The 13,391-nt window shown below is 32.4% G+C and overlaps 3 protein-coding genes and 1 long non-coding RNA gene across 7 annotated transcripts; 1 reads left to right on the top strand and 3 right to left on the bottom strand.

The window, feature by feature from the left end:
- Positions 1-1,845: 1,845 nt before the first annotated feature.
- LOC110657840 (15.7 kDa heat shock protein, peroxisomal) lies at positions 1,846-2,913 on the bottom strand. Its single transcript, XM_021815233.2, has 2 exons — positions 2,641-2,913; positions 1,846-2,277 (listed from the first exon to the last, which is right to left on the bottom strand). The coding sequence occupies exons 1-2, from the start codon at positions 2,783-2,785 to the stop codon at positions 1,991-1,993; spliced, it is 432 nt and encodes a 143-aa protein (XP_021670925.2). The 5' UTR covers positions 2,786-2,913; the 3' UTR covers positions 1,846-1,990.
- Positions 2,914-3,306: 393 nt separating this feature from the next.
- Positions 3,307-4,606, top strand: LOC110657839 (uncharacterized). Its single transcript, XR_002495448.2, has 2 exons — positions 3,307-3,482; positions 4,097-4,606. It is a non-coding gene; the product is annotated as an uncharacterized LOC110657839 (long non-coding RNA).
- A 1,047-nt stretch (positions 4,607-5,653) lies between these two features.
- Positions 5,654-7,694, bottom strand: LOC110657838 (plasmodesmata-located protein 7). Of its 4 annotated transcripts, none has more exons than XR_002495446.2 (4): positions 6,897-7,685; positions 6,579-6,692; positions 6,069-6,497; positions 5,654-5,856 (listed from the first exon to the last, which is right to left on the bottom strand). XR_002495446.2 is itself a non-coding variant. In XM_021815232.2 (4 exons), exons 1-4 carry the CDS (start codon positions 7,678-7,680, stop codon positions 5,715-5,717), a joined length of 1,131 nt encoding a protein of 376 aa, XP_021670924.2. In that variant the 5' UTR covers positions 7,681-7,687; the 3' UTR covers positions 5,654-5,714. The 4 variants fall into 4 exon arrangements, 2 of the variants coding, with proteins under 2 accessions (XP_021670924.2, XP_021670923.2); XM_021815232.2 differs by having other exon boundaries at positions 6,407-6,497; positions 6,897-7,687; XR_002495447.2 differs by having other exon boundaries at positions 5,711-5,856; positions 6,407-6,474; positions 6,897-7,684.
- A 3,601-nt stretch (positions 7,695-11,295) lies between these two features.
- Positions 11,296-13,001, bottom strand: LOC110657837 (nudix hydrolase 18, mitochondrial). Its single transcript, XM_058153304.1, has 5 exons — positions 12,689-13,001; positions 12,212-12,323; positions 12,031-12,114; positions 11,819-11,947; positions 11,296-11,717 (listed from the first exon to the last, which is right to left on the bottom strand). Exons 1-5 carry the CDS (start codon positions 12,787-12,789, stop codon positions 11,565-11,567), a joined length of 579 nt encoding a protein of 192 aa, XP_058009287.1. The 5' UTR covers positions 12,790-13,001; the 3' UTR covers positions 11,296-11,564.
- Positions 13,002-13,391: the final 390 nt, after the last annotated feature.

Below are 13,391 nucleotides of genomic sequence, written 5' to 3'. Positions count from 1 at the left end.
CTCATCATTTGATTCCGTAAGACAATATATATATATATATATATATATATATATATATATATTTCATTGAATTAGGAGCTTGATTGTGAGTGATTGAACAGACTTATTGGCTCTATCAGGTCATTTATTCGTCAAGGAACAGTACTAGCCAAGTGCATGAAGAGCCCAACTTCAATAGCAAGCAAAAGCTTAGAAATCAGACGAATACATTTAAGTGAAGTTGATATTAATATTCAATTCTTTTTGTTTGTTTTTGGTGGCTTTTCTGATAATGGATTTTGGACTCACCAACTTCTTGATCTGGACGATTTCCATCCCCAATAATTCTTGTTAATTCTTTTATATTAAAATAATTACTTTCACGATTGAAAACATACTCATCTTTTTAATCAATTGCAGCATATTGGAATGATGGATATGGACACAGACCCAAATAATACAAGCTTAGTTTCTCAAACTTTTCAGAAATGCTCAAATCAGTCCAAAGTTCCACCATTCCCTGTAATGAATTTACCTTTCAATTGTTCTCTTTTATGTTATTTTAAATAATAATATTAAAATAAAATAAAATCTGTAAGAACTAGTGATTTCTTTTTATTCAAATTTAACCAAACCAAACTCAAACTTTATTATTCAGTACAACGCTTGATTTTCAATTTGATTTGTATCATTTAAAAGGAAAAATCTTTTTCTCTACAAGGCTCAAATTGGAGTGGTTGGCTTATGAAAGTTGGGCTTTATTCAAGTCCCAAATTGGACTCGTTGGCTTCTGAAAGCTGGGCTATATTTAGGGCTCTCTGAATACTCCTTAAAGTTTGATTAAACCACTTGTTGATTTTTCATATGTATACACTTACCTTCTTATCATCACTTGCAAGACAAAAGATCCATGTTCCTGAACGGTCTTCATGATTTTATGAAGCCAAGCAAGTAAACATTTAAAAATTTGAACCAAAGAGAAAAGCTTAGAAATTCAGATTAGTGTATAAATCAATGAACAATCAATTTTGTCAAATATAGCTAGCTATATATTAATGTCATGAAAATTCATAATGCACACAAATTACTTTCAGGAAATGCTTATAAACCATATCACAACTTCGACCGACAAAATATGAGCTTTGGCTCAATACTATTGTAGTTATCTTCAAGACGATGGGATAAAGGTGTGCAATTAATTAGAGGCCAGGGGTTAGAGCAGCCACAATAAGACATGACCAAGAGTTTTTTTTTTCAGGAGATTAGCAGCAAGAGCAAAGATCAACGAGGACGAGCGATGAGGATGAGAATAGCGGCGAGCAACGCTGACGAGTATTCTTGACATATATTCTTTAATTCAATAACATTAAAGCTATGCTTAAAACTATATAATTTTTAATTTAAACCCTATTTTAAATTACATAAAAAAATATATTATTTAAACTGCACGATCAATAGCGTAGATTTTGAATGGCTGTTTTACCGTGTTATCATGGGTTAAATTGCAAATTTACATAAGGAAAATTTTTGTTTAGGTGGATTTTTTTTTCTCTTATAAATTATAAGGAAAAAAAAAATTATAACATTAAGCTCGGCTTATTTTATAAAAATATTTTTATAAAAAATATTTTTTTATATTTTTTAATATTTAAAACATTAAAAAATAGATAAATAAAGAAATTTTATAGTTAAAAAGAAAATTAAATTATTTTTAAGGAATTGACTTTTTTTTTTTTTTAAAGAAGTTAGTTTTTAAATTTTAATAATTTATTAAATTAGACATTTATATAAACTATGAAATTTAAATTTTAATTATAAATTTTGAAAAATTTAATGTCATCCATCCAAACATGGCCTTTGGGAAAAGTTCATCACAAGGCAAATTTTATTGACAAGTATGCAAAAGAAAGGAACAACGGTTTATAACGCCAACATTATTTTCAGCTTTTATTTTTTTTTGAGCAATTATTCTCAGCTAACTTCAGTGCAAATGGAACATCAGATTTTCTTCTCAGAGCTTGCTAGTGATGTTAATATTTCTCACTTTAGATGGCTTTGGACTTTTATCCTTGGGCACAACAATGGTGAGTACACCATTCTCCACCTGAGCTTTAATTTGATCCACCTTTGCATTTTCTGGCAATTCAATTTCTCGAGAAAAGCTTCTCCTTCCTGTCCCTCTCTCTGCAAGATGCCAAACTGTGTCATTTCCATGGCCTTCCTCTTTACCCATCTCTGCCCTTACGTGCAAAATATTTCCTTCTTCCACCTGAACCTTGATTTCCTCTTTGTTGTATCCTGTTCACAAAAAAAGAATTTGCTTCAACAATTTTTCTCAACATAGGAAATCCCATTAAAATTCAACTCTTAAAAAGCCAAGACTTTAGTTGACAAACAAAATTCATTAATATAATGGATCAAAGAAGCTAATCGAGCAAAAAATTTTGAAAGTTCTATTAGAAAGTAGAAAGAATCAAATAACGGATAAAACCCATAACATATAATTGGTCAGCAAAGCTATTAATTCGGAATAAAATAAGAAATCAACACAAGAAGTTCAAAGTCAGATGGAACCCATTGCAAAGCTATTAAATTCAACTCCAATTATTGCTGAATTCGAAAAAATCCATTATCTTGCCAACAGAGAGGGAGAAGTGGTACCAGGAACATTGAGTTTGAAGATATGAGCGGAGGAAGTTTCAACCCAGTCCATGGGAGGTGGAGATCCAGACCATTCGCGGAACACCGAAGGGCTCCACAAGAGTCGCCTAAAAGGATACCGGAACCCAAAGATATCATCAGCCATTGTTATCTGCACAAATGAGCTCCTGTCAATCACAGTCGTACTGGTTTTTGTTATTTTATAGACGAAGCGGCTGTGTGAGAGAGTCCAGAAACTTCTCCGGGCTTTGTCCTCTTTATTGCAAGCGCTCTGTAGAAACTAGAAAGAGCCAGCGAAATCGAAAAATTATGGTTATTTTGTTGTTTAACTATAAATATCAATAAAAATTAAATTTTATGATAATAAAATTTAAATTCATTAGCAATATCAAGGTAATTAAATTGGTAATTAAAATTATAATTTATATAAAAATTATAATCAAATTAAAAATAAATTTTTATGAAAATAATTAAAATTTATTAAATAATCTGATAATAAATAATGTGATTTATGTTTTATGTGATGAGATTTACATAATTTATATATAAAAAATAAAACTCTTTTACACAATAATTTTTATATAATTAGAAATAATTTAATATTTAATTCACTTTTAATGAAAATTGTTTTTAGAAAAAAAAATTTTAAATATGAATTATGAGCTAATTAGTAGTGGGCTTGGCCGCCTAAAACCACACAAAACAAAAAACCCAGCCCTACATCTAAGCAGTGAGTTCTAGGCTTTTTCATTCTCCTATACTATGTCCGTATTCTCTTCGCCGCCGTGTCTATTTCTCTCTGATCCAAGGTGCATGCTGCTCTATTCATCCTTCTTTGTCAGGTATTCGATTTGAAGTTTTTCTCAAATTAATCTGATGGTATTGGTGATTTCTCGCTGATTACACACCCGTTGAAAGTGTATTGATCCGATTTGTCATTTCCACCAGTGGTATTGTATATGGATGCTAAAACAAGTGACTGAATTGATTTCTGCTGCTCTCTTCCACTCTTTTTCTTTTGAATATTGTTGGGTTTTGAGTCATCATTGTTGTCTATGCTGCTAGATGATGATGTTGATATTGCGCAAGGGCTTTGAGTTCCATTTAATGGAAAATATGAAATAATTCCTATTATCAATCCGTTCTGATGGCAGCATTTGATTGGAATTGTTTGATTTATTCAATCCTTTCAACAGATTGACCTATTTTTCTGAATTTAGTGACTGCAAAACAAAAAAAAAAAAAACAATTTTTTATGCTTCCTTCATATTTGTTTTCAATATTTTTTCCCACCATTTCCAAGCTTTTTTTGCTATTGTTGTTGTTGTTGATAATCTTGACTGTTGATTAGTTTTTAGGAAAGCTTATTGAATATCTACTAGTGGATGTGTTTGTGGTGGTTTGCCGGATTGAAATTTTCATTTATCAATTGGAATGGGTTTAATTGGAATGCCAGGTGATGTTTGGGAAATTGCGCAAGGGCTTTGAGCCCTGCAGTGTATCTACTGTAAGGGACTGTGAAATAATCGAAACTGATATGTCCCTCCTGATGGCATTCTGTAATTTTACACTGTTATTCATTAGATGTAAGTTTTTCTTGTGTATGCAATTGTTGAAAGTTCTCTGGAGTAATGTGCATAAAATGCATAATCAATTGACAAAATTGACTGCTGTTGCTTAATGCTCATCTTTTAGTGCTCCTGAATTCCTCTCCTGTTCTGTTAAATATTATTGGGCATGAAATGGTGATTGTTGTTGGGGCTGCTAGTTGATGATGGTGATATGCACAAGGGCTTTGAGTTCCATGTAATGGAAAATATAAATTAGTTATGTACTACCATCCCTTCTGTTCTGACGGTACTTGGAACATGCAAAGAAGCAAATAAGGCCGACTGCTATTACTATGCATATATTGTGCTTGTTTGGCATCTCTTCTGAAGTTCTGAGAATGAACAATTTTCCAAAAGCATCTGTTTTGGTTTTTTTTTTTTTTTTTTACCAAAGAAGATCAAATCTACCAAAAGAACAAATTTGTAATTTCCTTTAACAATATATTCAATATGATGCTTTTCTTAATATATCTAATACAACAATGGCAAATAGATGACTGAACCATTTAAAAAATTCTTCTATAAGGCCATGTGTCACATTGGGATTTTTTTGTAACATTTCTTCTATTCTCAAAATTGCTTCTGTAACCTTTCTGACATCTTACCATTTATAGTGTACATCTTTTATGCAACTTGTAGCATTAGAATTGCCAAGAATTGAAGTTTCATCGAATTTAAACCTTTGGTTTCACAAAATTTGATTTTGGATCCAAAAATTTTTGTTGCTAACTAAAAATGTTCGCCCATCTCTAGGGAAGTGAAAAAAAATCCGAAGGAGTTATTCAGCATCCTTCATTTTCTTTTCTAAATTGTAGTTAATTCCTCTATCTTTACCGTGATCAATCTTGGCCAGGAGTGGTTTGTCACCAAGATCTAATTTTGTTTCCAGGCTCACATGTAATGAAACCATGAGCAATCGAAAATAATTCGCCGACATAGAATTTAGCCTTTTGGATGTGGGCCAATCTAAGCAGCAGGTCAGGCAATGCAAATCCTAGCTTAAGCCCTTTCTGTTGGCACAATTTCAACAGGTCAGACCAGCAGAGCTTATATGCCATCCATCCTCTCCTGACTTTTCTCTGTTGTTTAGATTGTTTGTTTGCCATCCAAATCGTAAGCTCATTGTTTTCTGTCTTTTAGATCATTTTGTTCATTTCCAGATGATTTAATTCTTGTCAACTATTGTTTCCTTGTTCATTCATTCTGAAAATTTCGTTATATTTGTGTAAGACAAGGGAAATGTTTCCTGGACGTTTACCCCTTTTCTTATTTGAACACTCGCTGAATTCATGTCATAATATTAGCCTTTTTCCTTATCACCCAAATTTTAAATTTACAATATTTTAGCTTATTAATTAGAATTTATGCATATGCGAAAGAAACAAATATATTGTGAATCGAAATTAAAAACTCCACTTTAGTTTGAAGAAGGAGGTGGAAGTTTTATTCCTGGAATCCAATTTCCTAGAAATCATCTTTATATGAAAGGGCAAATAGACAGAAATTTGACAAGAGCTTTACTTCTCCGAAGTTACAAAAGATGAATGACTCACGCGAGGGCTTGCCAAGTTGCCACAAGATATGTGTGCCATCAGACCAGCACTTCCTATATACATGAATATCAATTACTTCCAAGGACAAAAATTTAAATAGATGAGAAAGAAGTTCACATCATAGATAATATAAGCCATAATAAATTTTGCATTGCTTATCTCATGCATGAGATCCCTGTTAGTACAAAATCACATTGACATGCTACTCCTCTTCCTACTCTATAACTCTCCAAAACTTAAATCATAAAAGGAGTTTGTTTCTTACCCAGAAGATAAAAAGTACAATAAGTGCCACCTCCAAAAAGATACCATCATATGCACCTTTACTAGAAGAACTAACATGCGTGCCCTTTTTTTCACATTTGGACAATACAACTTTGTCAAGTGGAGTGAACTGTGAAGAAGATATTGGAATCTTAGTCTCTTTTTATAACTTTTGATTTGGGTTCATGCCCTAGGGCCTAAGGGACATCTTTCCATCTGTCTTTAAGTCTTCTTTTCAAGAGTAAATTAAAGAAATTTAAAAAAAAAAAAAAATCAAAGAGAAGAAGGTTAATATCATGAATAAAAAAGTGAAGCAAAAGTGGCCCAAAAGTAAATCACTTGATGAGAAGGCTGAGGAATAGCGAGTGGCTTTGCCAATGTCTTCGAAAACGTTGCAATTTATTTACCTGCACGAGAGAATATTCAAAAACTGACCCTTTTAGTTATGAAAGTAATTGAGATATTAAACCAAAATTAAAGGCAATTAACAGAACAAAGTTTAAGATCATACCATTTCCTTCAGAAACCTTTCTTATGAAAGCAAGGAAAATAATGATTAAAGCGACTCCAGCAAATAATCCGATGATAATTGCAAATGTCTTCTCGCCCTCGTCCATAGATTTATCTGCAATATATCATAAAAATATTTCAATAAATTTTCATCCAACTTCATCATATTGTCCAAAAATTAACTACAACTTCTTCTTTTCATTTAACATTTTAGAACCATTCTCGCTATATATACTTTCAGACGTCTCAAAAAATTTAGTACAAAGTAACTATAATTACTGACTGAATTAATCAATAAATTACTTCAAGAATGGCTTACCATTATGAGTATTGGTATAAACATGAGCAACGCCGGTGGAGTACCTAGCATAGCACTTAGTCAAGAACATATCGCCGTAAACCGCGGTGCTGCAATCGGTTTTCAACCGGCTGATTGCCTCCGACAGGCAATCCTGACACTCTCCTAAGCTCAAATCTCCAATACATTGGGCAAAACCCTGGACCTCGCCCGACCCACCAACTCGATACAGCCCTCCAGGCCGAGCAAGGTCTGCCATCACGGCATCCCTAACACTCATAGTATTTGTATCATACCCAGTGGAGGGCCCGCATTTCTTGAAGACCACTGTCTTATCCTCCACTCCTAGAAACGTAGCATTATCGTACTTTACATAACAATCTTGAAGTTGCACTGCTCCACCGCATGTCTGAGAACACAAAGAACCAATTTGACTCACTGCTTGTGCTACGCAGTTAGCGCAATCCGGCATGGAAAGGTCGCCGCGACACTGGAAAAGGCCGTAGACGACGTCTTGTGGGCTGGAGCCCATGATGGTGTAGTTGTTGTACGAGGAGTAGGTGGCTGAGTTAACAAGAGAAGTGAGAAGAGAGTTGATGTTGGATTCGTAAGGCGAGTCTGGTGCGTATTTCTGCTGAGTACAGCCGCCGAAGACGAAGGAATTGGCGGAGGAAGGAGAAGCAATGGGAAGAAGTGAGTTAAAGAAAAGGGAAATGAAGATGAGAAAATCAGAAGTTGTTCTTGCCATTTCTCGACAACTTTGTGGACAGAAACAGATAGGGTTTAACAAGGGATATATATACATAAATTAAATCCCACTCAAACAGTGATATATATATATATATATATATATATATATATATATATATATATACGCAGAGTGTCTTGTGATTTGGAGAATCTAATGCAATGGTCAGTAACAAAGCCTGCCCGGCACAACTGCCTGCTAGTTAATTAGAATTAGACATAGATAGAGCAAACATGATTTGAACTAAAATGTGATGACAATTCTTACTACTTTTTTAATTAATTTTTTTAATAATCAAATTAAAAGTTTTTTGTATAATTAGAGAAAGGGTCACTTCATTTTTTTTTTTTATTGATAGTTAATTGGTTAGGGTCAGTGATGCAGAAAGCTTTTGCAAGTGAAGACACAAAACAAACTGTGCTCATCGCACGCTCTACTTTTAATTAGAATGGAAAGGAAATCGATTAGCCTTTGAAGGCTGAATTGAAAGGACAAAAAATAATTGATAATCAAAAACTAAAAAGATCAAAGCATGAAAGGGAAAGAAAAATGCATAGAAGTGGCTGAGGGAGAGTATTAAAAACAAGAAAAAATATAAAGAGCCATTAACAAGGAGCAATACATTTTCAGCGCATAAATTAATTATATATATATATATATAATGAGCAAAGTCTCTTGACCTCATATTATTCTTCAAAATGTTAAAATTTTGATCATTAGTTAATAATTAGAATGTGCACTTATGATGACATATTGTTATATATGGACTAAGGCATGTTTTTTAAGGGGTTTGTTTGATATTATTCTTACAACTATTATATTAAGAAAAATATTTTCTTTAATATGTTACTCAGAGAGTATTATTTTAAATTAAATTTAATATATTTTAATTATAAAAATATTAAAATAATAATTTTAAAATTACTTTTTCAATAAAATTTAAAATTACACTTTTTAGAAAAGTGTTTTTTACCCAAAATCTCAATGCCAATAATTCTCATTCCAATCCATTCATGGTATACCTTGCTAAGAAGTTGTAAAAGAGAAAGGCAAGATTTAAAATTTTGCATCTAATCACTCTCTCTATTTTTTATATACATTCTTTTTAATTAAGATTCCAGTCTCACTAAATTAAAATTCATTTTACGTAATAATTTCTTTTTTAATGCACTCAACTTTCACCAAGAGAAATTATTAGCCATTTCGTAATTTCAAGTAAGTATTACATGAAATGATAAGCTAATTGCATATTAACACATAAACAAATTCCATTTTTATTTAAAAAATATATATATTTGATAGTTCTAATATATATATATATATATAATTAACTTGCCATTTTATATAGACGAATGTTAGGTTTCCTAAATTAGTTAATAAATTCCTGAGTATATATTATGTCCAAATGTTAATATCCACCACACTTTGGAGGTCTATATTGCCTCACGCCTATATATACTGTGGGGCATTTGAAATTAATGCTCCAAGAAATTGCTACCACTCCTGTCCTGAGCAATAAACTTACAAGGTATGGTCACAAACACACATGGGAGCTTTTGTTGGTTACATGCTAATGTATAGCCATCATGGAGCTTTTTCTTTTTTTCTTCTCTGGAAATATAACAAGGGAAAGAGATTGTAGAGAGTAAAATGTCACATTCAGCAATGTCGTTTAAAATTTATGGAAGTTTGTCTCCATCTCACACTCGCCCCAACATTACAGCTCTTGTGGTCTCGTTGCCATGTGCTATAGCTCCTCCAAAACCCCTTTATTTTTAGTTACCAATTCTTGACTATATTGAGTGTAAATGCATTCTCACCGTTTAACCTTAGTTAATAGAAATTTCAGATTCACTCAACTTAGGAAATGACATGTTAAGTAAAAAAATTTGAAAATCTCGATATATAATAATACAAAATCAGTAAAAAAAAAAAAAAAAAAAACACCAATATACAATCTCTAAAGACTCTATATATCCACATAAATTAAGACCCAAATCAAACCTGATGTAGGCAAAAGAATGAGAAAGCTCACATTATTGCATCATTCTTCTTCTTAAGAAAACAATAGGATTATAGGAACAAGGGGTTTTTGGTAATTCGCTTTCCATGATTTATACATCTTTTTATAAATACGTAAATGATCATTGCTTAATATATTAGTCTATTATTCATTAATTTAAAATTTTTAATTAAATTAAGTGTCTTTCAAATGATATCAGAGCTGGATTTACACTTTAATTTTGCGTTTTAATACGTATTGTAAATTTTGCATTCTTTTAAGTCAAAAACATGATAACTAATAAAACTAATTTGAATATTAGATTTGAGTTTTTGTTGGTAAGATTTGGAGTAGAATAATCATGTTAATTTTGTTATCTCCGTCATTACTTCTTCCCCATTTTGCTAGGTGTTAAGATAGACTTCTCCCGTGGCTTGTATAAGCTTCTGTCCTGTAGGCCAACATTCTCTGTGATTATTGATAAAATTTTGGGCTTTTACTGCTTCCAATATGTTGTCATCAGAATGTATGTGGTGTTCAAATTAAGTCCAGTTAATTTGGTGGACCAATCCAAGTTTTTTCTTTTTTAAATTTTTTTTTAAAATGTAATTTAATCTGTCTTATCATTTTCAATAGTTTCTAAGCACTCATTCGAATTCTTGAGGCCAAAATTTAAAATTCGAAGAATTTTTTTTCATCTTTCATTTAAAAAAAAAAAAATTGTTAAAAAAGAGGGATGAAGGGATTAATTAAATAAATAAAACATAAGATACTAAATAAAAAAATAAAATATAGGATGCTCATTTCATCAGAAAATATGTATGGATTTGGGATTTTGATTTTTTTCTTTTTTAAAAAAGCCTCTAAATAATTGGACAAGGCTTATTCACGAGTGTGTGTGTGTGTGTGAGAATCTCCATGAAGAAGTCCCCAATCTACTATTGCTTACTAAATTTGTTCTAAGCCTTCAAAATCTTGAGCCCAGTTCCTCATAGATTTGTTTTCTAAGTACTATGGATAGTTGAAAATTAACCCAGAAAGTTGCCCTTCATTCACTATTCGTTGTGAGATTAATTACTATCAGTAGCTGAAGGTATTTGGGTCAAGCTCTGACTGAAGCTTAATCCATCATGCTATTTACAATCCAGTTTTATTCTATAGTTTTATCACCTATTCTGAATTTCAGGCTTCTATATATTGTTCTTGAATATGCTTTCTCAAGCTTTTTATGCCTCTGCAAAGGAAAAGAAGCAGAGCAAGAAAGTTTTGTTTTTGGGGCTGAAAATTGTCACACCTTTTTCCTGATTCGTTTGCATTTATACAATGACATTGCTTGCTAAAATCTACTTGCAAAATTCATAAAGATAACATAAAATTTAAAAATCATGCAACTTTTCAGTTTAATTGGAGATAAATTATATCTTTTTTTAACTTTCTATCTCCAGTAATGAGCGTCTTCCAATACTCTTCCTTGTTTGCATTTCTCATTTTGAAAACATTTTTTATCGATTAATAAAATAAGAAAATTAAGAAATTTTTGGCCTGATTGTTGACTGTTGCGGCCAACGCCCTCTGAAGTTACTGCAAACTTTAGCCTCAAAGTAAAAGCATGTCTATATTGGAAGACAAGACATGAAGGTTGCAGTCCAGACAGTTAACCGACTTTCAAATTTATCAAACAAAGTTGAATTTTCCCTTCCAAAATTCTTTGCATTTAGAAACCATGTTGTACAAATGTTATCTTGATCCTTTTTTTTTTTCCGGCGTTCCCACTAAGATATACCTAACAAGAATTTATAATTGAAATTCTAAGAAAGGGATAGCATGAAAATCAAAGAGACCCTTTCTTGTTCATTTCAATTCCCACTAGCCTTTGCACTTCGCCTGGTCTAAATTCTAAAAGCCACCTATGGCTGTGTTCATCAACAATTCTGCCTATTTACAAGTTGGATTTGCTCTGAAAGCTTAAAATACAAGATGCTAATTCTTCCTCTTCAAGTTGTTTCTGAGACCTGAGTCGATTAACTAATCTGTCTAAGGCTTCCTTCATCCACCAATGTTGACAGCATTCCTTTGCATCTGCCACACTCATCTACACATCAACAAAAAAAAAAAAGGGAAAACAAAATAAGAAAATCTTGTGTTATGGATAGTTGGCTAAATATTATTGATTTTGCACATTTAGGTGCATACCCATTTTCTTTCACGAAGGTTTTTCTCAGGCCAGAAATCTAATTCCTCCTGAACAAGTAGAGGGAACATGTAGCCTTCATAATAGGTGTCATGTGTTTTGCTCTTGAAACTCCATTCACCTAATGCACACTGTAAGAAAATTCCCAAACTCAGAACTAGGAATTGCAGAGCCAATAAACCAAACATTTTAAAACTTGGAAAAACAAGCTAACCTCAACAATGCCTAGCACTCCAGCTTCCTCTAGTGTCTCTCTTGAAGCTGCCTCCATTATTGTTTCATCTAATTCCCAACCTCCCTGAAGGCAATCATATTGAGGGGATCATGTGAGTCGAGGAATTAATCAAAATGAACATAACTAAGGAAATATTCCTTTTCCTTGGTGAATTAGGTACCTTAGGAAACAACATTCCTTTTCCTTTCTGGGAACTGATGACAAGAACTTCTAACACTTCTTCAATGTCCAAGAAGTCTTGTTTATTACTTTTGTATTTATATGGTATACAGCTGCAAAGAAGGATGCAAGAAATTAATTAGTAACCATAGAACATGTAATATACAGAAACACCAACTCAATACGAAGAAAGATCAAATCAACTAATTAACACTCCCATCCATCAAATTAAGGCCAACCCATGTGGGGTAGCAAGTGATTAAACACTTTCTTGAATCTTGATATCAATAATTAGCAGGAAAGGTTCAGTTTGAGATGGGGGATTCCAGAATTGCAAGGTCAAGGTCAACACATATTGCATGTCCTTTTCCCATCCTTTAAACTAAGAGAAACCATTTAATTTAAAAAAGCGGAAAATCAAGATTCCATAGCTAATTAATCCAAGAAAAAGGGAAAATAAAGGATTAAAGAAACGAACCCCACAACTTGACGACGACCAGCTTTAGTATAGCGCTGCAAATGTCTACCAGTGCGAGAAACCAGAGCTGGAAAATTTTCTTGGGAAACCAAAGCCACCATTTTTTTCTATATCTTTTAGAATTGGAAACAGAAAAAACAGAGACAAGAAATAGGATTCTAGGGAATCAAGAAAGAAAGGAAGCAAAATTAATGATGAGGAAATGATAAGGGAAAATCTTGATCTTTAATGGTTTAAAAAGTTGTGAGGATTTTCTGTTAGTGGTTATGCAGAGCTAAAAATGACAGCTGGGCTGCTCCTATTAATAATGGGGGTGTTGTGGGGGGGAGAGAAGGAAGAGAAGCGTGAATTAAGTGTGGGACGCCCCACGCGAAAGGTCATTTCACATGCACTAGAGACTACGTGTAGCTGACTCTGACTTTTATTATGTTATCTAGATGATACACACGGCTTATGATGCCGAAATTTTTGTTTTTTTTAGCCCCAAATAAATCAATCCACGCAAGTATTCAAAGATATATTACCCACTTAATAAAATTATATTTAAATTTAATTAATTTAATTTAAATAAATTTAAAAGCATATCCCATTAGATATTATATATTATAAACATATGATAAACTCAGTTAAATAAAAAAAAATCCTTTATTCAGTAGCTTTCTTCAAAGACTCTTTCATGCTTTGTTCTATAATATTTTTTATA

This window comes from Hevea brasiliensis, chromosome 9 (assembly GCF_030052815.1).
Source record: "Hevea brasiliensis isolate MT/VB/25A 57/8 chromosome 9, ASM3005281v1, whole genome shotgun sequence".
NCBI classification, from domain to species: domain Eukaryota; kingdom Viridiplantae; phylum Streptophyta; class Magnoliopsida; order Malpighiales; family Euphorbiaceae; genus Hevea; species Hevea brasiliensis.
The sequence above is the reverse complement of the archived record's forward strand: the minus strand, read 5'-3'. Positions and strand labels throughout refer to the sequence as shown.